The sequence below is a fragment of the Bos grunniens genome, chromosome 4, assembly GCF_055505025.1.
Source record: "Bos grunniens cultivar Pamir isolate PY7600 chromosome 4, Bosgru_T2T1.0, whole genome shotgun sequence".
NCBI classification, from domain to species: domain Eukaryota; kingdom Metazoa; phylum Chordata; class Mammalia; order Artiodactyla; family Bovidae; genus Bos; species Bos grunniens.
In genome coordinates, this window is record NC_141168.1 from 54,229,028 (window position 1) to 54,252,153 (window position 23,126).

The 23,126-nt window shown below is 35.2% G+C and overlaps 1 protein-coding gene across 1 annotated transcript in view; it reads left to right on the plus strand.

Annotated features, from left to right (window-relative positions):
• The window catches only part of ZNRF2 (zinc and ring finger 2), a 91,552-nt gene extending 68,877 nt beyond the window's left edge, over positions 1–22,675 (plus strand). Inside the window, exons 3-5 of the mRNA XM_086396454.1 lie at positions 13,095–13,200; positions 18,835–18,914; positions 22,147–22,675. Coding sequence (XP_086252580.1) covers positions 13,095–13,200; positions 18,835–18,892 — 164 coding nt within the window. The 3' untranslated portion in view covers positions 18,893–18,914; positions 22,147–22,675. The remainder of the gene's footprint in view (positions 1–13,094; positions 13,201–18,834; positions 18,915–22,146) is intronic.
• Positions 22,676–23,126: the final 451 nt, after the last annotated feature.

The following is a 23,126-nucleotide window of genomic DNA, read 5'->3' on the forward strand; positions in this document are numbered from 1 at the left end:
TCCAAATTAATTCAGAACTTTCACTATAAATCTTTGATTCTTTGTTGGTTACCTAACTTTAATATATATATAGTTAAACATATACTTCTGTTTTATTCTATCAAAATTAGGAGTTTTCTTTGTGCTCATCTACCTAATACATTATTCTTGCTCACTTTCCTGTCTCCTACTCACCTTCCCCTCTATCTCCAACTCTTGGGTATTATGGAATAATTTTGACTTTATATCCTATATTACATATTAAGTTTGCACTGGCAGGATCTTGCTTCTGTTTCAAAAACCCTTTGTTATGTTGCAGTTTCAGTAATTTCCTTAGTCTTTGGTGGATGATATACTTAATGAGCTGTTGGGTTTGCAGGTGTTTCTTGTTTGGTTTCACATATGATTACTATCTTAGCTAAATATAGGATATTTTAATTTTTTCCCCTTTAAGTCTGTAAAATTGTAGTATTCTTTTATTCCCAGTATTACAGATGTGAGGTCTTGCTGGGTCTCATTTTTCTTTCATCTTAATTTGCCTGTTCTTTCCATTTAGAAGCTTACAGATTAATTTCTTTTTTTTTGAAGGTTGAAACTTCTCTTTTTGTTCCCAGGATGCATCTATCTAAGTGTTTTTTCACTGTGCTCCCATCTCTAATTGAGACTTTATAAGACTTTTCAGTCTAGAAATGCAGATCTTTAGTCAGCTTGGGGATTATTTTCTTCTAGTATTTCTTTGATTGTTATTTCTTTCTCTGTTCCTTTTTCTCTTCCTGTGATTCCTATAATTTCAATACAAGAGCTCCTGGATTTATCCTCTCTTATGTCTTTGTTAATGATTTTTGTTTTTTATTTACATGATATTTATTCTAGATTACTGACTTAGTTTTCTGCACTGACCTTCCTTTTCCCTTCCTCTAAAGTATTAATCCTTCTAGGAACTTCTCCTTTTAGAGTCACCATCTCCCTTACTTCCATTCATTCGTTCGTTCTGACTTTATGGTAAGTGTCTATTTCAGTTTTTTAGCTTGGTTCACCTTCATTCACATTGTTGTGTGTACTTAGTTTATGACTTTTCTCTGTTGTGTAATGTTAGCACACATACAGATCACACTTACTTGTTTCTCAAATAGAAGAGGATAGAAAGCAAGATACTTTCCTCTTGTGAACCTTGTGGTCATAAGCTTGGTGCACACTAGCCCTTTTTGTTTAAAACTGTGAAAACTGTAGAGTTTTGTTTAGAACTGTTTCCTTGTTCTTGGGTGCAGAGAGAGTTCTAGCCTCAGCCCAGCTCAGTAGCTTCTTTCTGTGAGTAGTACTCTCACCATCAGAGCAGCCTTCTCCCCTTGTTCTAATGGGCTTCGCTCAGGTACTGAAGTTGCCTTGGGCGGCTGAAGGATTGGTAAAATTTGAGCAGAAAGAAATAAACCTCTTTCAGAATCAGTGTGTTTCCCCTCTCCTTAAAACAATTTTTTGAAGAAAGCATTTTACATTTGCCCTTTGTTGATTTTCATGAGGTTTCATTACATGAATTTTCAGATGAATCTAGATTTAGTTTCTCCAGGGTTTTTCTCACAGGGTGTTTTTTTTTCTTAAGTAATTTAGTCGCAATATTTAGTCATTTAGTAGCAGAGTGTAAGGGGATCAAGAAAGAACTCTGAGTTGTTAGTATTGCATGACTGTTGTTGTGAGAAATACTGGTTCTCACTTTCCTTTTCCCTCCAGGTACATGTGAGTTTCACACTTTGCTTTATTATCCTGGTGGAATGGACATTTAAAATATCTCTCCTGTGTATACATAGTACTTATAACTCTTTACCCATAATTTTAATCAACTTATTATTATTTATTGGCAAACTCTTCATATATTAGTGCTCTCTGGTTGATTGGCTGATAGGAACCACTTGAATAAAGAAGTCAGTACACTTAAAAAAAGTCTGAGCTCAGCTGAGTCACCAGACTGCAAACTAAGTGCCCGAGTCACCAAAACTCCAGCCCTCTGACTTTGCGGTGTTTTCTCTCTCCATTGGTTCATTTGTTGCTTGGTGCTTTCTTTAGTCTTCTGAGATCTTCTGTTTTCTTAGCTGTTCAGAAAATATTTTTCAAGCAGTAACTGCAAAACACCATGCTACCTGCTGGAGTAAGCAGAATCTACAAGGTTCCCTTCCTCATGGAATGTATTGTTTCTTGAATACAGAGATTGCAAAGTATTGGCCACCTCTGGCTCAAAGACTCTATTTTTGTTTGTTTGTATCAAAAATGTTGGGCCAATGAAAAATAAAACAAATGAAAACAAACAAACCAAGGAACTTCCCTGGCAGTCTAGTGGTTAAGACTCTACCTTCTAATTCCTTCCTCCTCATAGACTCAGGAGGAAGCAGAAGGGAAGGAGCATCACACTCCAGCCTCAGTTAATAAAAGCACTACATACACATACACACTGTAACACTCATTCTCAAATTCATTCTAACAAAATGATAGATATATTCCTACTTCATAAATCTGATAATAGTTCTGACATAATATGTTTTGTTATATGCCATTTGAGTTGACATTTTTCAGTTTCAATATGATAGTAAATGGAATTTTGTTTAATATTGCCAACATTTAGAGTTAAGCATTTTTACATTAGCTCTTCGATTTTTAATGATCAATATTAAAGAGTGTGTGAGATATAACTATTAAAACTTTCAATTTATTTGAAGAAAACGAAGCTCAAAGAATTTTGTGTGTTGTCCAAAGTTCAGGTCTTCCATTTGCGTTCTCATTAGATCTCCATAATACTCTTAAGAGACCTGTCTAGCAGCCTTCATCATTTCTTTCAGTTGGAGATAACAAGCTCAGAGGAAGAGTCCCTCCTCAGTAGTCCTATAGCTAGTATTCAGAACATACCTGTTCCTTGCCAGGTACAATTCTAGACATTTAACAGGTATTTTTAAATTCTTACCATTGCCCTATGAAGTAGGTACTTTTATCCCCATTATGTACCTAGATCTGTTGCAGTGTTGGAATTTTATTTTATTTAATTCCTATCACTGCCCTGTGAAGTAGGTATTGTTATCCCCATTATTCCTAGATCCATTGCAGAGTTGGGATTTGAATTCAGAACTGTCTATAACATTTTTAAAATTTGCTACATTATATTACTCAGATTGTTTGACTTCTGTGTAAATTGCCATTAAAGACTACTTTATAATTGAATACATTAATATAATTTGAAAGTATACAATCATAAATTAAGTCTGAAAATCAGCTTTTTTGTTTTTTTTAGGACTGATGGTTTTTTCTTTGCATTGATGCAAAGCAAAAATGAACTTGAAACTTTAGTTCAAAGTGTATTTTATTCTGTTTTTATATATTTAGCAGTTTTTTTCTTTTCTGTGTTTTTTTTTTTTCCCCTTTTTTAATGTGGACAACTCATTTATGTGATCTGAAGAGAAACCAGGGTATTAATGTGGACAACTCATTTAAGTAAACATTTATTTGGAGTTAGCAAATCAGCCATTTGTGATAGGGAGAGAGTAAAGGAAAGTCATCTTAATTTGATATGAAAATTGGGAAGTAATTTGGTAATTTAGAAATTTCTTAGATGACTTGTAAAACTTCTTATAGCTTATTAGGTATGTGGTTTTATAGAATACTTAATCCTGAGCTTTTTCCTAGGCAAGTTAGAAACAAAAATGCCCAAGAAAACTGAATTTATAAGTATTTAATTAGTTACTGTTGTTTTTGTCTATTTCACTTTTTAGAGTATATAGTTTGGGTTCTGTTTTATTTTGCTTATATTTGCTTGGACAAGGATCCAAATGTCAATTTCCAGAAAATCCCAAGAGTATACATTTTTCCAAGTCATCAGAAGAGTTGCATATTCTGTCTCTCGAAGAATAGTCTTGATTTTAAAGTAAGTTTCTAACAATGCAAATGAAAAGCGACTAGGTGTTCAGTCATTTCTCAGTTATATTTAAAGAAAGCATTGACATTTATGTCAATGGCATGTAGGCAGAGGAAGCCAGCAATTGCTCCTTGAACCAGAAAAATAAATTTCTAAAAAGGATAAAAGTTGACCCTGACCACAAATTTTGAGTTTTAGACAGTTTAGTGAAGGTTACTCCCATGTTTTTATTGATATATTAATTTTACACTGAAAATGACTGTTTCCCTTTGTTAAATATAATTTCTAATTCCCTTTATGGTATTTGAGTACAGTAATAGCTCATGGATCTATAATCTAGAATGTTAATGTTAACATCTTCAAAATCCATTAGATATAACTTTATATCTGAAAGTACTTATTAATAAACCCTGTGAGCCCCAGTTTTTCATTCTTTGAGTAATTGCTTCTTACTAATGTTGTGAATTTTTTTAATTCTTGATTTTTCTAGGGATTATTTCACATTTCAGCTGCTTTTGTTTTCTACTGCTATCATTGAGGGTTCAAGAACAAAAAATAAGTCTTCAGGTAAAATGCCTGATCCATAATAGTGCTTGGCATTGTATTTTGCTGAAAAGATCATATACCTTTGGATGCTTGATCTGAAAATAAAGTTGTGATGATTATAACTTTTTCGCATGGAGTTTTGTTGGCTGGCTCTAACAAATTTGGTCTTATTTGTTGTTTTTTTTCCCCCTCCCCCAAAGGATTTTGGCTGTGTGCTGTTTTTCATGTTGTCTTGATCTGCAATAACTATATGGATATGTGCTTGTACTTGCTACATATTTTAATTTTGCATATTTGGCTGCTTGAATTTTAAATAATTTCTTTGGGCAATGCAAATTAAGAGCTTGAGGCTATAAGTAAAATAACAATTTACAGAAAATTTTAGTTTATAAATGTATGTTCCTTGTCTACTATATTGAAATACATAGGTTTCATATTTTGCACTGGCCACATTTAAAGTGCTATTTTCAGGTCATATGTGGCCAGCAGCTACTGCTTTGGACAACATAGATAAAAGACTGTTTTTGTCATCATAGAAAGTTATATTGGACAGAGCTGGTTTTCTATTCTATAAAGAAAGAAAATAGTAAAGTGTAAGCTCATTTCAGATAACAGTTTTTATGGCAGTTTATTAACTCCAGAAGATAAAGCATATGATCAGTCTTGAGCATGCTTCCTCTAATCTAAATAGGTAGCCATAGTACTTCTAACCTAAAGTTGTCTAACATAGTTTGCTTCTGTATTTATACTCTTAAAGTGAAATTGTTTCTTGTATCAAAATTGATGAAGTTGTAAAAAGGCCAAATAGCCTAAATTTGAATCCTGACCCCAGGACTTACTAGTTTAGTAACTTCTGGTAAATTAATTTATTTGAGCCTCATCTGTAAAATGGAGGTAATTTTAATTACCTAATAGGATTAATAAAAGACTTAAATATGTCTAAAAGCATGTAATAAAGTAGACATTTATAGTACTTTCAAATATAGAATGAAACCAAGACATTTAAAAATTAATTAGGCAATATTGTTTGTATGGAGTTGTCCCCAGCATGGAGTTTTAAAAGGTCTCTAGAAATGACTAGGTCTAGAGTATCTGTTAGAAGTTTCTGTTGGCCATGGGATTATTTATGACATTTTATAAAATTGAAACAACTAGGATACCAGAATGGGGAGAAAAAGAAAAATGACCAACTTTGTTTTTGGAGAAGTCCATTAAGTTTTTTCTGATAATATTTTATATAGTGTTTTTATAACTTAAAAGTTTTATGTAAGATTCTTTAAAGATTCATCTCTATAATACTTTGGATACCCAAAAGGAAACTCAAGGTTGACCAACATTTTGGAGGTTATGTACCTAATAGTGAGAATGGAAATTCATATTATTTGCAACTTTAAGTCAATGTTCTTTCTACTTCAACATGGTGTTTCCTTGATAGCAATTGTTTTTCTGAAGCAGTTGTACATTTCAGAACTCTGGGGATGGGGCCCAGGTATATATAATCCTTTTTTTTTTCTTTCTGTGTTGAGACAGAATACAAACCCAAGTAATTTTGGTGCCCACTTCTTGATAAAAATCATTGCTGTCTTCCCAGTTTAATTCTTCTTTTCCAGTATCAGTATCTCTATCTCTGTATCAGTATCTCTAAATTAATGCACAGACCATGTGAATAAATCAAAGAATTTGACTGAAAAGCAGTACACTGACTCTAGATGTTAGGTTGGACATTGACAACACTTTTGAAAAAGCAACATAAATTTAGTTTCTTGTTCACAATCTTGAGTATCTCTCCCCTGATCAGTGCTGTGGAGAGGGGGATTACACAAGCAAACCATGGTAGTTGAGTCTGTGTTCCCTTCTCTGCTTTTCTCATTTTAATTTTGGTTGGTTAGTCGTCTGCCCTTAAGATATTCTAGTCCTAAAACATTGATTCCTTATTTTTTGAGATGGTTTTTTCATGACTGTTTTCAGTTGACTGGTTAAAGACTTTTAATAATCTTTTCCCAGCTTTCTTAAAGGCACTTCAGTCTCCTGGATTTAGTAGTATTTCTAGGCTCTAGTTAACTCTGCATGTGTCTCATTGCTAAGCTGAAAAATTCTCTTTTAATGAAAATTCTCTTTCAATGAAGTGAAGTCACTGGGTCGTGTCCAACTCTCTGCAACCCTGTGGACTGTAGCCCACCAGGCTTCTCCGTCCATGGGATTCTCCAGGCAAGGAATACTGGAGTGGGTTGCCATATCCTTCTCCAGGGGATCTTCCCAACCCAGGGATTGAACCCAGGTCTCCCTCATTGCAGGCAGACGCTTTAACCTCTGAGACACCAGGGAAGCCCTTTAATGAAAATAGAATGTCATAATGGGGTAGGAGAGGGAATACTGTGGAAAACCTCTAGATGTTGCATAGTGAATTTTCAAAAATAAAAAATGCCTTCAAATATATAAAGACAGATTCTATTGGAAATAAGTCTTTCGAATTTGAAAATTAAGTATTTGTTACTTGAGGCAGTAACTGTGAGGTTTTGCAGTGAGAGTGAACTCAGAGTGACTTATCAAAATGCAGTTGACCAGTGGCTGTAATATGTTAACAGCTTTTAATTTTCTGAGCAGGTATCATTTCATTAGAAGCCATTTACATTGGATATTGGGCTGCTTCTGCATTGAAATTAATGTGTTTGGAATGTTCTTGTATGTACAGGTGTACCTTTCTTAACATAGAGAATACAGTTCTGCATATTTTTTATACTTGGGCTTAGAGACCTTGTGATTAAAATGACTGATGTTAATATGTCATTCTAGATTAAAGTAAAAAGATTTTTTTAACTTAGTAACTGCAAAGCATATCATCATATTCTTAAAATATATATTATTCTGTTAATGATATGAATATTGGATTTGTCTTTGTTGTACTGTAAATAAATTTTCTTGTAAGCAGGATAGCCAAGGCCTTTCAAGATACTAAACTTTTCCCAACTCAAAGATTTTTAATACCTATTGCAATTAATGAGAGTTGGTAGTCATAGGTCCACATAAAAGTATTGTAAGACATTTATATTTGTGTGAACAGTGAATTTGGAAGCTTGCAGCTAGTGGATTTCTACTTACTTTTATTTGGTGCTGAGAATATGTTACAGAGATTTAGATGGAAAAAATGTGGCAATACAGTTTATTTTTCAAAAGCTGGTCTAATTTATGTTAATTGAGTTTTTGGTTCATTTATACTTAAATCTAGATGTGTGGTTAATGTATTCTAGAAGGTAGAAAATTTTACACCCTAGTCCATCAAATCTAAGACATACTTTTAAAAAATAAATTGTAAAGTTCTGAAAAAGGTATATCTTAAAACTGATTTATATCACAGTTTAGTGGGAGCATTTTTTACTCAGTGAAATATAAAACCCATGGTGCATTTTATATAATGTCTTAGGCTTAATAAAAATAAATGGTTAATTTTTTGAAGTTAGTTGTGAGACGTAGATTCATTTTATGACATGGTTATCCCTGTGGTGGAAAAAAAAAAATTAAGTGGTGAGAATATACATTCATTTGGAATTATACAATTGTACAGTGATCTTCTAGTATTTCCTTCAGATCTTTTTCTCTTTGTTTTCATTGCTATCATCTTCATATCAAATGGCAAAACTAAAAAACTTAGTAACAAGTTTGATGTCCTTTTACTCAAGGGAAAACAGTCCATAGACTGGGATCTACAATGCCTAGCAAGCACCTCCTCAGGGAATTTAGGGTAAGAGTGACTTTTATGGGGTCTTAAAAGAGGCACTGCAGAAACAGGACATGATTGGCTAGAAAGATGGGAGTTTCCTTTTAAAACTAGGAGGTCCTGTTTTCTAGGACAAGGTAGGCTGTAGCTAAAGCTGAATTGGACAATTGTGGTTGATGTTGGGTTTCTTGAGAGTGAGGTAATTTCTATGGTGCAGGATGACTTAACGTATAGGTTTGTGATGTCGTCTGAGCCACTGGCCTGACTTTTGTGAGTTTTGATATAGCAGTTAACATTAACTGAGTGCTTTCCATTAAACTGGTTCTCTGTTTGTGGGAAGCTATTCAGAACAATAAAGGAAAAATAGAGATCAAGAGGAGGAGCAAAGAATTGGGGTTGCAGTTGAGGACAGGGTAGTGGTTAGGACTTCCAGGCTCAAGAAGGAAACTTGAGAAGACTCTTGTTCAGTCGCCATGTTATGGGCAACTCTTAGAAACCCCATGAACTGTAGCATACCAGGCTTCTCTGTCCTCTGCTATCTCCCAGAGTTTGCTCACATTCATGTCCATTGAGTCAATGATACCACCCAACCATCTCATCCTCTGCTGCCCCTTTCTCCTTTTGCCTTCAGTCTTTCCCAGCATCAGGGTCTTTTCCAGTGAGTCAACTCTTCATGTCACGTGGCTGAAGTATTGGAGCTTCAGTGTCAGTCCTTCCAGTGAATATTCAGGACTGATTTCCTTTAGGATTGACTGGTTTGATCTCCTTGAAGTCCAAGGGACTCTCAAGAGTCTTCTCCAGCACCACAGTTCAGAAGCATCAATTCTTCAGTGCTTAGCCTTCTTTATGGTGCAACTGTCACATCTGTGCATGACTACTGGAAAAGCCATAGCTTTGATTATATGGACCTTAGTCAGCAAAGTGATGTCTCTACTCTTTAATACACTGTCTAGTTTTGTCATACCTTTGGGCTTCCCTGATGGCTCAGATGGTAAAGAATCTGCCTGCAATGCAGGAGGCCCGGCTTCGATCCCTGAGTTGGGACGATTTCCTGGAGAAGGAAATGGCAACCCACTCCAGTATTCTTGCCTAGAGAATCCCATGGACAGAGAAGCCTGGCGGGCTACAGTCCATGGGGTTGCAAAAGAGTCAGACAAGACTGAGCAACTAACACTTTCACTTTTCTTCCAAAGAGCAAACGTCTTTTATTTTCATGGCTGCAGTCACCATCCGCAGTGATTTTAGAGCCCAAGAAAATAAAATCTGTCACTGCTTCTACTTTTTCCCCTTTTATTTGCCTTGAAGTGATGGGAACAGATGCCATGGTTTTAGTTTTTTTAATGTTGAGTTTTAAGTCCGCTTTTTCACTCTTCTCTTTCACCCTCAAGAGGCTCTTTATTTCCTTTTCACTGTCTGCCATTAGAGTGATATCATCTGCATATCTGAGGTTGTTGATATTTCTCCCACAGTCTTGATCCCAGCTTGTGCTTTATCCAGCCTGGCATCTTGTATGATGTACTCTGCATATGTTAAAATAGGCAGGGTGACAGGATACAGCCTTGACATAGTCCTTTTCCAATTTTGAACCAGTGAGTTGTTCCATCACGGTTCTGACTGTTGCTTCTTGACCTACACAGATTTCTCCGGAGACAGGTAAGGTGGACTGGTATTCTCGTCTTTAAGAATTTTGTGCAGTTTTTGTGATCCACACAGTCAAAAGCTTTAGTGTAGTCAATGAAGCAGAAGTAAATGTTTTTCTGGAACTGCTGAATATCTGGAAGTTCCCGGTTCACATACTGCTGAAGCCTAGCTTGAAGGATTTTGAGCATAACCTTGCTTGCGTATGAAATGAGCTAAATTGCATGGTAGTTTGAACATTCTTCGGCCTTGAATGTAAACTGACACTTTTCCAGCCCTGTAGCCACTGCTGAGTTTTCCAAATTTGCTGACATATTGAATGCAGCACTTTCACAGCATCATCTTTTAGGATTTTAAATAGCTCAACTGGAATTCTGTCACCTCCACTAAATTTGTTTGTAGTAGTGCTTCCTAAAGGCTCACTTGATGTCACACTCCAGTGTGTCCAGCTCTACGTGAGTGACCACACCATCGTAGTTTTTCAGGTCATTAAGGCCTTTTTTGTATAGTTCTTTGTATTCTTGCCACCTCTTCTTAATCTCTTAGGTCCCTGCATCTGTTAGGTCCTTGCCATTTCTGTCCATTGCATGAAATGTTCCCTTGTTATCGCCAGTTTTCTTGAAGAGGTCTCTAGTCTTTCCCATTCTATTATTTTCTTCTATTTCTTTGCATAGTTCATGTAAGAAGGCCTTCTTATCTCTCCTTGCTATTGTCCGAAACTCTGAATTCAGTTGGGTATGTCTTTCCCTTTCTCCCTTACTTTTCACTTTTCTTCTTTCCTCAGCTGTTTGTAAAGTCTCCTCAGACAACCATTTTGCCTTCTTGCATTTCTTTTTCTTTGGGATGGTTTTGGTCACCCCCTTCTGTACAGTGTTAAAATGTCTGTCCATAGTTCTTCAGTCACTGTCTGCCGGATCTAATCCCTTGAATCTGTTTGTCACTTCCACTGTATAATCATAAGGGATTTGATGTTTGTCATATTTGAATGACAGTGGTTTTCCCACTTTCTTCAGTTTAAGTCTGAATTTTGCAATAAGAAGCTCATGATCTGAGCCACGGTCAGCTCCATCTTGTTTTAGTTGACTGTAAAGTGCTTTTCCGTCTTTGACTGCAAAGAACATAGTCTGATTTCGGTATTGACAATTCAGTCAATGATTCGGTGTAGAATCATCTCTTCTGTTGTTGGAAAAGGGTGTTTGTTGTGACCAGCGTGTTCTCTTGACAAAACTGTTAGCCTTTGCCCTGTTTCGTTTTGTCCTCCAAGGCAAAACATGCCTGTTGTTCTGGATATCTCTTGACTTCATATATTTGCGTTCCAGTCCCTGATGATGAAAAGGACATCCTTTTTTTGGTGTTAGTTCCAGAAGGTGTTGCGGGTCTTTATAGGTGGGTGGTAATCAGCATTTTCCCCAGTTTACCCAGTTCCACTTGCCGAAAACTTTTTCTGGTTAAATCTTTGATGTGATGTATTAGCTTGTGAGCTACCCAATAGTTAGCTAAAATTGCCTCAGTCGTATTCCCTAAATTCTGAGAGCGTAGACCTTCTTACCAAGGCCCTTCCTTTTGCTGTGGAAGTTGCCCTGTTGCCCTCTGTAGCCTAATGGGTAAATAATCTACTGATACCTTCCTTTCTACAGACCAAATAGAGCGGTATTTCCTCTTAATGTGCTGTCTCAAAATGAATCACTGAAGGGGAAACTATTTACAGAATGGATTTTTCTAAAAGGAACTATTAGGAAACTTACCTACCTTGGTCTATGTTTAAGCATTAGGGAGAGATTAATGCAGCTTTTCCCTTTTAGCTTGTTTGAGTTTTATTTCCAAAGCAGTAATTTATCTATTTGTGATACAAATTTATATTGCATGTTCCTGCTTTTGCTTTGTGTTCTCTAAACTTATTAAGTTTCTCCATATTAAAAGTAATGGCATGTTTTAGTTATTCCTTGTTTAAAAAGAGTCACAAAGCATATACTAAGATATTTTTAGGCAGGATCCTTTCAAAAATTAAAATTTAATGTTAAAATATCAGTTAAATTTTCAGTATAAAACATAAATTGAGAAAACCTTGGTGGGTTTTTTTGTTTGCTTTTCTTTTTCTTTTTTTCAGAGGGAAATTTTGCTTCATAAAGGGTTTCACTACAGTAATATTTGTGTTTAAAATACCCTGCAGGGCCTTTTTCAAGTGAGTCTAATTGGTGTCTGGGATAAACTTTGGATAGTTGCAGAAAAGGATTAAGAATTGTTGAGCCCAGTGTCTGAAATCCTCATTTCTAAAAGTCCCTTTCAGAATCTACACAGAAGCTTGGATTTCCCTCGTTTTGTATGTTCTTGAATTAAGCATATTTTTTTAAAGTCCTGTATTTGAGATGATTTCTTTAACTTATGCAATTTTGTTACTTTAGAATTTTAAAAATTATAATAGTATTTTAATGTCTTTTCTGCCATGTTACACTGTCTATACTTTTTTGACCTAGCTTGGTGGTGGTTTAGTCTCTCGGTTGTGTCCAACTCTTTGTGACACCATAGACTGTAGCCTGTCAGGCTCCTCTCCTTTGTCCATGGGATTTCCTAGGCAAGAATACTGGAGTGGGTTGCCATTTCCTTCTCCAGGGGATCTTCCTGACTCAGGGATCATACCCAGATCTCCTGTGTTGCAGGCAGTCTCCTGCATTGCAGTCAGATTCCTTATTGACTGAACCACCAGGGAAGGACCTTTGCTGCTAAGTTGCTTCAGTCGTGTGCGACTCTGTGCAACCCCATAGACGGCAGCCCACCAGGCTCCCCTGTCCCTGGGATTCTCCAGGCAAGAACACTGGAGTGGGTTGCCATTTCCTTCTCCAATGCATGAAAGTGAAAAGTGAAAGTGAAGTCGCTCAGTCGTGTCTGACTCTCAGCGACCCCATGGACTGCAGCCTGCCAGGCTCCTCCATCCGTGGGATTTGCCAGGCAGTAGTACTGGAGTAGGTTGCCATTGCCTTCTCTGGAAGGATCTTTGGGCACGAGATTAATATTGGTTAGTAGGATGAATTCTAAATTACAAATAATGGACTTACTGATAAAATTTTATAGCAAAGTTGTTTGCGAGTTGGAAGATTGTATACTGTGTTTGTATTAACTGTAATGCCTCAGTGAAATCTAAATGAAATTGAGAGACACTGTAAGTAAAGGTAAACGTTGTTTAGTGAATTACAAATAGTATTTCAAATATAGGTGCTGAATTTTATGTGCTTCTGACAAAAATATGCCAGACACGACTCTGTAGAAGTTAGGATTCACATAATTCTTTCAGTTCTATTGTCCTAAATGCATTTTCTTTTTTCTCAGAGGACGTACTGAGTAAAGATGCTGGGGAATGTGCAATATGCCTTGAAGAACTGCAGCAGGGAGATACTATAGCACGACTGCCTTGTCTATGTATATATCATAAAGGGTGAGTTTATCTTTATGTTAGCCAAATTGATATTAGACTAAAAGACCTTTCTCAAAGTTTCAAATTTTGTAATTAGGGCTGAAAGGTTTCTACTTCATTGAAACTCCCTTCCCCCATTTCTTTAAAAAAAAAAAAAAAAGGCCTTTTTTTCCCTTGGTAATAAAAATCTGTTTGCATCTCAAAGTCTACCATTTGTTAAGCATTTACTATTACCCAGGTATTGTCCATAGCTTCTTGAATAGGTTATCTTACGTAAGCCTTATAACAGTCCCGTTGTACCGTTGAGGAAGTAAGCTGGGGGGCATGGTCACATGGCTAGTGATAAATGAAAGAACTGAGATTCCAGCCATGTCTGTCTGACTCCAAAGCCCAGCTGGTTTCTGATAAAGTGTTGGTTTTAGGGCAACAAGGAAAATTTGATTTAAGATGATTTGAAGTAAATTACAAAAAGAACAGAAAACTATAACTTTAAAAGCAATAGTGGAAATAACTTGGAATTTTATTTAAAAGCAGGATGTGGAGGTTGGAGAAAATAGTAAATAATACCAAAACAAAGAGGCAAAAATAAATAAGTAATTATAATAAATTAATTACATCAGTAATTATAATAATATCAGTAATTATACTAAATCCAAATGGTCAAACTAACCAGGTGAAAACAAATCAAAAGGTTGGAATATCCTGTTGATGAGCAGCACACTTAAACATAAGGGATACAGAACAATATGGACATAAAGGGATAGAAGACTATATCCAGGCAAATGTTAAATAAATAAAACTGACAAAGCTAAATTAATATTGGACAAAATTAACTTTATTGAAAAAAGTATTACTGGTATTGTATGATGATCCATGAATGAAATTGCTCAGTCCTGTCCGACTCTTTGCGACGCCATGGACTGTAGCCCACCAGGCTCCTCCATGCATGGAATTTTCTATGCAAGAATACTGGAATGGGTTGCCATTTCCTTCTCCAGGGGATCTTCCCGACCTGGGGATCAAACCCGGGTCTCCCGCATTGTGGGCAGACGCTTTACTGTCTGAGCCACCAGGGCATCCCTCCATTATCATTATCAATCCCTCCATATCATTGTATGATGATAATAGTATATAAAACTCCATTCTTTCTGTACCAAAGAACACAGTCTCAAAATATTTGTAGAATGGTCAGAAAAAATTGAGAAATCATCATGGTAATTGAAAATTTGATATACTTCTCATTGAGTCAAACAGGCATACACATAACTAGTTAAGACCTAGAAAACTTGAGCAGTACAGTGAACAGATTTGATCTCATGAGTATGAATGGATGTATCTACACTCAGCAATTGAGAGAATACATTTTCTTTTCAGGGACATACAAAACATTATAGAAATTGGTCATGTACTAGGCCACAAGGCAGGTAGGTCTTAGTAAACCACAAAAAGCTGGTACCATACAGAAAGCTGTTCTGTTCTCTGGGCACAGTTAGATGTCAACGACAAAAGATAAATGATCTTCACAAGTACTCTTAAGTAACTTATGGATCAAAGAAGAAATCATAATGGAACGTAGAAAATATTCTGAATAATAATGAACACCTTTCCAGCATTTTTCTAGAGTGATCCTTGCAAGATTTGTGTTACTGTGGAAAGGAAGACTGGAAATCAATAGTCTAAGTTTTTACCTGAATTAGAAAATTGATAGCAGGATAAACACAAAGGAAACAAAGATCAGAGAAGAAGAAACTGAATGAAAAGATTACACACTAGAATAGAGACTAACAAAGTCAAAAGTAGATTCTTTGAAAAGAATAATAAAACAGGTTAGCCACTGGCAAGATTGTGTCTAGAAGGAAAAAATAAACAGTGTTGGAATGAAAAGGAAAACATAACTTTAGATATAACAGGAATTAAAATAGTTGGACAATTCTGTGCAAAATTTTATATTTTCACCTAAAAATTCTAAACAAAACAGGTAATTTCCTTAGAAATATTATATTGTCCAAAATGACTCAAAAAGAAATAGGAAATCCAAATAAACTAGTAACTATCCTAAGTAGTTGTTAAGACTAACCCCAAAAAGTAACAAATATTTTTTAAAAAGCCAAACCAAAAAACTAAAGACAGGCCTACCATGACAGTTTGACAACAAGTTTACCACATAGCCAAAACATCATATGGGCTTCCGTGATGGCTCAGTGGTAAAGAATCTGACTATAATGCAGGAGACGCAGATTCTATCCCTAGGTTGGGAAGTTCCCCTGCAGAAGGAAATGGCAACCCACTTTAGTATTTCTTGCCTGGAAAACCCCATGGACAGAGGAGTCTGGTGAGCTACAGTCCATGGGGTCACAAAGAGTCGAACATGACTTAGCAACCAAACAGCAACAACAAAACATTGTGTTAATAATCATAAATTCTTCCAAAAAGTAGATAATGATGGAGGGTTCTCCCACGTATTTTATGAGTATAGTATATACTTGATACCCATATCAGACAAGAACAGTATAAGAAAGAAAACTAAAAGACACTCTCATTTATGAACATAAATGCAAAATCTGAAAACATAGTAGCAAACCAAGTTCATCAGTATATATGTAAAATAAAGCCTCTTGACCAAATTGGATTTATGTTATTAATAGTAATGTGAAAACACTATATGATTAGAAAATTTATGTATATAATTTACCACATTAGCAAAGGAAGAGGACTGTATTAACTTAATAAACTATTTATTATTAATTTAAAAGCAAAAGCAAAAAATAAGTATTAGATAATATGTTAAAATTAATAAGAATTTAGGTTGTCTGATAGGAGCTCAACATATGAAATCAGTTGCATTCATATCCCAGTAAAAAAATATATAACTTTTTTTAGGATAATAACATTAATAGCAACAGAAACTGCAACAGGAATAAGATTTATTAAGAATAAATCTTACAAAAAGATATTCAAGATTTTAAAACATTCCTGGAAGATATTATAGGAGGTCTAAAATAAATACTTGAAAAAATAAATAAAATAAAATAAATACGTGGCATATGATTTTGTGGATGGGAAAAGTCAATATTGTAAAGATGTCACTGCACCCCAAATCTATGTAGTTAATACTATTTCAATCAAATCTCAACTAGTTTTTTCATATAACTTGACAAGTTGTTTCTTACATATATATGGACAAAAGAGCAAAGGGTCAAGAATAGTCAAGACAATCTAAAGAAGTAAGTGATGCTGGGTGGTGGTGATGGGGTACTTAGCCTATACAGATTCACTGTAAGACTCTTAATTAGGGTGGTGTGGAAAGAATATAGACAAGTAAGTGGAAAAGAATAGAGTCCATAAACACTCATACATATAAAATGGAGATTCAGCATTGCATGGAGGTAAAGAACATGGCCAATACTCCAATACTTGGTCACCTGATGTGAAGAACTGACTCATTGGAAAAAACCCTGATGCTGGGAAGATTGAAGGTAGGAGGAGAAGGGGGCGACAGAGGATGAGATGGTTGGATGGCATCATCGACTTGATGGATGTGAATTTGAGCAAGCTTCAGGAGTTGGTGATGGATAGGGAATCCTGGCGTGCTGCAGTCCATGGGGTCACAAAGAGTCAGACACGACTGAGCAACTGAACTGAAAGAACATGAACTGTTAAGAGTCAAGATTCCTAAAATTTGAATCCCAGCCCCTCTGCTAATTCATTGTATCATCTTGGTCAAGTTACTTTCTCTGCCTTAATCTGTAAAATGAAGCACTATTATTAACTTCGTAGAGTTAGTTGTGAGGTTTTAAATGAGTTATTTTTAGAAAGTGCTGGCAAATAATAGATGCTATATAAGTGTTTGTTTAACATGAATAAATGGAAAAATTGGTTTACCAAAGATGGTATTACAGTATAGTAAAGATAGTAAGGAATAAACTATTCATTGAATGGCACTGGAATCAATTAGTTACTGACATGAAAAAATAATTGAATCTGTATTTTACTTTTGAAATAAGAATTAATTCTAGATTAACTGCCTATGGAAACTAAAGTCTAAAATATTGGAAAGAATATAGAGAGATGTTCTTAACCTCATGGCAAGGAATTATTTTGGGGGCTAAGGTAACCTCTCCATAAAAAGTTAAAAGAAAAGTTGAAGAATTTGACTACATTAAAATTTAAAACTGTTTTTTGCATCATGATACTATAAAAAAGTAAAAAACTAAATGTCAGAGTGTTTTCAGTACATATAACGAAGGTTCGATATGTAAAGCGTGGAAGCAGCACTGTATGTTATTGTGGAATACGTACACATGGTTTGCTGGATCTTGGGAGGGGATATAATATTTTAAAGAACATGGGTTCATAGCAGTTAATCTAAGAAGGGGGGATTTTAAATGGCCTTCTTTGTCGAGATGAACTGAAATCACATGGTTATAAAATAGGAAGTACCCATTTTAGATCACAGAACTGTACATTCAGATGTACTGGGAATTGTTAACGCATCTGGCATATTTTGTTCACTTCTCAGTATTTTGTTGTTAAGAGGCATTCTGGTAGACCAGAAGTGAGTCAAACAGCAAGTTGAAAACAATGTTGTAAGTCAAATTGGGCATGTTTATTTAGACAGCAAAAGTTTTAATGGCAACAGAAATTGTTTTAAAATATTTGTAAGAATATCATGTGGATGGGATCTTTTACCTTCTTTCCTTTTAAATTTACCTATTGGTTTTACCTATGAAAACAACCTGTGAGGATAACTATTAATTTTGCCCTTCAGCGTATTAGTCAAGCCATCTGGCTTTGTGGCATATATTAATTTGCACTGTTAACTGTGAGAATGTTTGACGCTTTAAAAGCAAATCTGCTTGGGTAGTTTCCTAGCTGTTGGGCAAATTATTTAACCTTCTTAAGGCGTTGAGTTTATCGTTAGAACTTTCTGCATAGAACTTTCTGTTCTGTGTCTGTTTTATCTAGTAGAGTAGCCACTAGCCATGTGGTTGTTGAGCGCTTGAAATGTGGCTAGTGTGACTAAGCAAGTGGATTTTTCTTTAATTTTAATGAGCTTAAATAGCCATATGTGGCTCGTGGCTTACTGCATTGAACAAAGCAGATCTATAATGATAGTTATATATGCACCCTGATATTTAACTTCCTATAAACTTGTAAGATAGTTTATAAATGGATGATGGTATATTTATTTGTATCTGTACATGTATTGTCGGAAGAAAGCGATAGAATTAAGTTTTCAATACTCCCATATAGTCTTTTAAAATGTGATATATAGTATTGTCAAGAATTAAAGTTTAAAAGCTTGATCCGTGGTTGACATTTGCATAAATTTGAACAACTGTTTTGAAGACAGATATCTGTCCAGATTTGGCCTTTAACTTTGAATGTTGGTCAAGTGGTAGTTCTTCAGGTTCTTTTGGGAATGGTGGTTCTGTTTAAACCTTAAAGTACTTTATAGCATAATTTTGCAAAGATGTATTTCCTTCTTAGAATAATCAGAATGTAATAAAAATATCCTTTTATTTATGTCAAATATCGTTAAAAATCAAATTCTTTTTCTGTAGAGATATTAATGTCAAGAAGTAAGCATTTTTATTATAACTATTATATAGATAATTAAACGTGTTTCAATTTTTCTGTTTTTTACTTTTCTAGCTGCATAGATGAATGGTTTGAAGTAAATAGATCTTGCCCTGAGCACCCTTCAGATTAAGCATCAGCTTCCTGTCTTATAGGTAATTTTCCCTTTTTTAAAAAAAATTGCTTTTTAAACTGTTACCTGAGTCATCCGTTCTCAACCACCGTTTTTATTCATTGATTTAGTCACTGAGGTGTGTATGTGTTCCAGACATCGTATTAGGCTGCTGTATAGAAAACTCGCATGAAAAGTTACAAAGAAACAATTTTCTTGATTTCCTGAAGAGAATCATGTATTAAGTAAACTCTAAAATTTTCGTACTTTAAGGCACTTTAACTTAGTTTATTGCTTTCAAAAACACCATGAACTACTATGCTGACCCCATTTTACCGATGAGAAACCCGAGGGTCAGAGTCATTAAGTTCCATGACATTAAGAAGCATGTTGTCCCAACAATCCAAGGTTATGTAGTTAGCAACAGAATCAAATTCCACACTCTCCTAACTTCCCAGGTATGTTTTTTAGGTAGTGCAATATATTATAGTTCTTCAGTCGTAATAATTAGTTAACATTTATATTGCATTATTATATTAAAAATCAGAAACATTACTTTGCCAACAGAGGTCCATCTAGTCAAGGCTATGGTTTTTCCGGTAGTCATGTATGGATGTGAGAGTTGGACCATAAAGAAAACTGAGCACCGAAGAATTGATGCTTTTGAACTGTGGTGTTGGAGAAGACTCTTGAGAGTCCCTTGGACTGCAAGGAGATCCAGCCAGTCCATTCTGAAGGAGATCAGTCCTGGGTGTTCATTGGAGGGACTGATGTTGAGCCTGAAACTCCAATACTTTGGCCACCTGATGCAGAGAGCTGACTCATTAGAAAAAACCCTCATGCTGGGAAAGATTGAGGGCAGGAGGAGAAGGGGACGACAGAGGATGAGATGGTTGGATGGCATCACCGACACAATGGACATGGGTTTGGGTGGACTCTGGGAATTGGTGATGGACAGGGAGGCCTGGCGTGCTGCAGTTCATGGGGTCGCAAAGACTTGGACATGACTGAGCAACTGAACTGATTATGTACCAGGCATTGGTCTAAGAATTTTACATCTATTAATAACTCATCTAATTGTTATAACAATTCTTTGAGCTCAGTACTCTTTAACTACTCCCATAATGCAGATGAGGAAACTTAAGTTTTAGAGAGGGTAAGAAACTTGACTTGTCAAGGTCACATGGCTAGTTCCTTAGTAGAGCTGGGAATTGAACCCAAAGATTGTATTGTTTGCTGTTTTGCTGTTATTAGTGACAACATTTTCCACAGAAAGGTGTTTTTATAGTCATTCATTCAATTTTATCTTTCATTTGTGTATCCTATCTACACAGTAGACAGAAAAAAAGAATTTTTAAACCAAATACAGAATTTGTTTTCTGTTGACATAGCTTATTCATGATTCTGCATTTTCTGAAAATGTATAGTAAATTGAATGAAAACCTCAAAACCTCACTTGTGTATTGCTTTTTTTTGAGTTCCATGAAGTGAATTGAATGACATCATTTAGCTTTGAAATTAGTTAATTGCTAACTTCATATGTATGAAAAGCTTTTTATTTGTATCACTTCAGAATGGTATAAAGTATTGTGTTTTACATGAAGGCAGAATATTTTAGCCAGTCTTGAAATTGTTTTGGAAGGAGGTACTGCCTCTGTGTTCAGAGACTCAACGTAGTCACAGAAGAATCTTTTCTGAATGTCTGTGATTGCAGGCGGGAAACTAGAGCAGATAGTATCCTAAGTTCTAGTCCTGTGCTGTCCCCCCAACTTCCTTTTATTTCAGTAACTCGTGGTCTTAAATATGAGGTGTTGTGATAATAAACACATTCAAGGAATTCTGTTGTTCTTAATGAGGATCATTTAAGAGCAACAGGTTAGAATATTAACAAAGAAGATTTGAGGTGACTTAATAACAGCTATTGCAGCTGGAATAAGAGCTGCAACTTTGAGACCTCGGTATTAATTAATAACAGTAGGGTTACACTTGTGAACTATGAAGTCCTGGCTGAACTATCAGCTTTTGAACCTTTTTACCATGAGATGATTCAGATCACACCTGAACACATTTGAAGTATGAATTGGAATTCGATTACTGTGTGAGAGAAGGTGATGGGAGTGATATTTTGAGGATGCATGCATATATACTTTTATCTCACGTTATTAAAGGGATTTTGAAGAGGAAGATGCTTTGGAATGTCTTCAGTGTCACCTTACATCTGGGTCACTAAAGTAAAGCTATGGCTAAAATTTATAGAAGCTTTTTAAGAGAAGTGCTAACACCAATGCTAATAGAAGGAAGTATAGTATTTTATGGACCAAAATAATATGTCTTAAGTCTTTCACCCATAAGTAAAATTTGTCTTTTTAGTCAATAAACTTTTTTGTGTGTAAGTGGAGTTTTATGATATAAAATCTGTTATTACCTGGTCTCATCAGCTAAATCTTTATTTTAGGGTCACAGCTTATGGGATGTGTGGGAACATGGCATCTCATCTTATGGGCAACATCGTATGTTGGTTTTAAACAACATTTCAGTTTCCTTACCCTGTGTATCAGTGTTATCTTCTATCTTCTTCTTTAGTTTTTTTTTTTTTCCCAATGTGGAACCTGGGTTTGGATGTGAATCGATGGAATCTGTCTCTATGGGTCTTTTCAAATGATGAGTCATTTCTAAGAATGTATAGACATGGAATTTCTCAACTCACATTTTGTCTTTGTTCTGACTGCCTTTGTCAAATGATGAATCCTCCTGTCTCTTTAGCTGTCCTAGATTAAAAGTGTATGGGTTGGAAGAGGATTTGGTGTTGTTAAAGCTTTTTTTTTTTTTAAGGCAACATGTAGCGATACTCTTCAGCATATGAATTTAGTAGTCAGCCTAAAATAGAGATACATGAATGTCTAAGGTCTTGATTAGTTAGGAAATCATTTACTACTTTTAATTTGAGATTTTGGGCTACTTGGAAAGGGATTAATGAATTGTGTATACATGTATGTGTTTGTACTTTCTGTACTCTATTGTAGTCTTTATTGTGGAGGGGGAAGGACTGTTGGGTTTTTTTTTTTTTTTGGTAACAATTTTAAGCTTTAATTTGTGCTTTGGTGTCCTTGATTTTTTTTCTTTTGCAGAACACAGATTTTATCAGCTTTTTAAAATGCCAAGTGTATGAAAATTTACAGTCTAAAGCAATGTTCATGGGGAGATAGGTGTTTAATTTTGATTTGTGTTACTATCATGAACCGTTGCTTAAGCTTAATGTATCTGCTTTTACACAGGTTTCCTTGACTTCAAGATGCTTGAAAAACCAAGAGGATACGAAGATCTATCTCTGGAAAAACAAAAACAAAAATGCAGACACACTCAGCCAGATATCTGAGTTCTGTGAGACTCAGTAATGCAGAGATGGACAATCATATAGGGAAAAAATCCTGCTGAAGAGAGGACAATTGCCACAGAACTCAGTGTACCAAACATGCATATAAAGGACACACAGGGATTTTGAAAATGCTGCACATCCCTTAGTAGTCATCTACATAGGTAATACTGATGAACATTTTGTATTCAGACGCCAAAGTTAACTGATTTAAAAGTTGATTTACTTTTTATTAAGTTCTCTAGGGCTGCACAACTACTTGTATTTGATTTGTTTTGGTTTTTAGTTTGGGGACCTTTACTTTCCCAACATGATGTTCCTGCATTCATCAGTTCTTAAATTGAAGACCACGTAATTTACTTCTTAAAAATTAAAGTCTTAAATGTGAAACCAAGAAATGTAATCAAGCAGTAAAACATTCTCTGAATGTAGACCATGATCTCAAGTTCTTTGATTTTTTTTTTTCTCCCCAAGAATAGAAGTAGGCTTCTACATAGGAAAGCTACAGTATGTTACTATTTTAAATTAAAGGTTTAACATTATCAGAATGCAGTCCAAAGAATAAAAAATCAAGTTACATATTATATTCTAATTAATTAAGTCTAGGATTATCTACTGAATTGCAATTTATTAAATATGTTATTTCCTTTTTAAATAAAACTGCTCAACAGGTAATCAGCAATGAAGCATCTTGCAGCTATGCAACTTAAAAAAGATAATTACCAATTTTAAGTGCTGCCAGCTATAATAACTTTGTTTTAACGGGTATTTTTATTTGTTCTTTTCATGTAATGTGCTTTGCATCTCCAGGCAGTTTTCCTACATTTAGGTAAAATGTTTAGCAGGTTGTAATACTTTAATAACTTATGAAAAGGGTAAAAT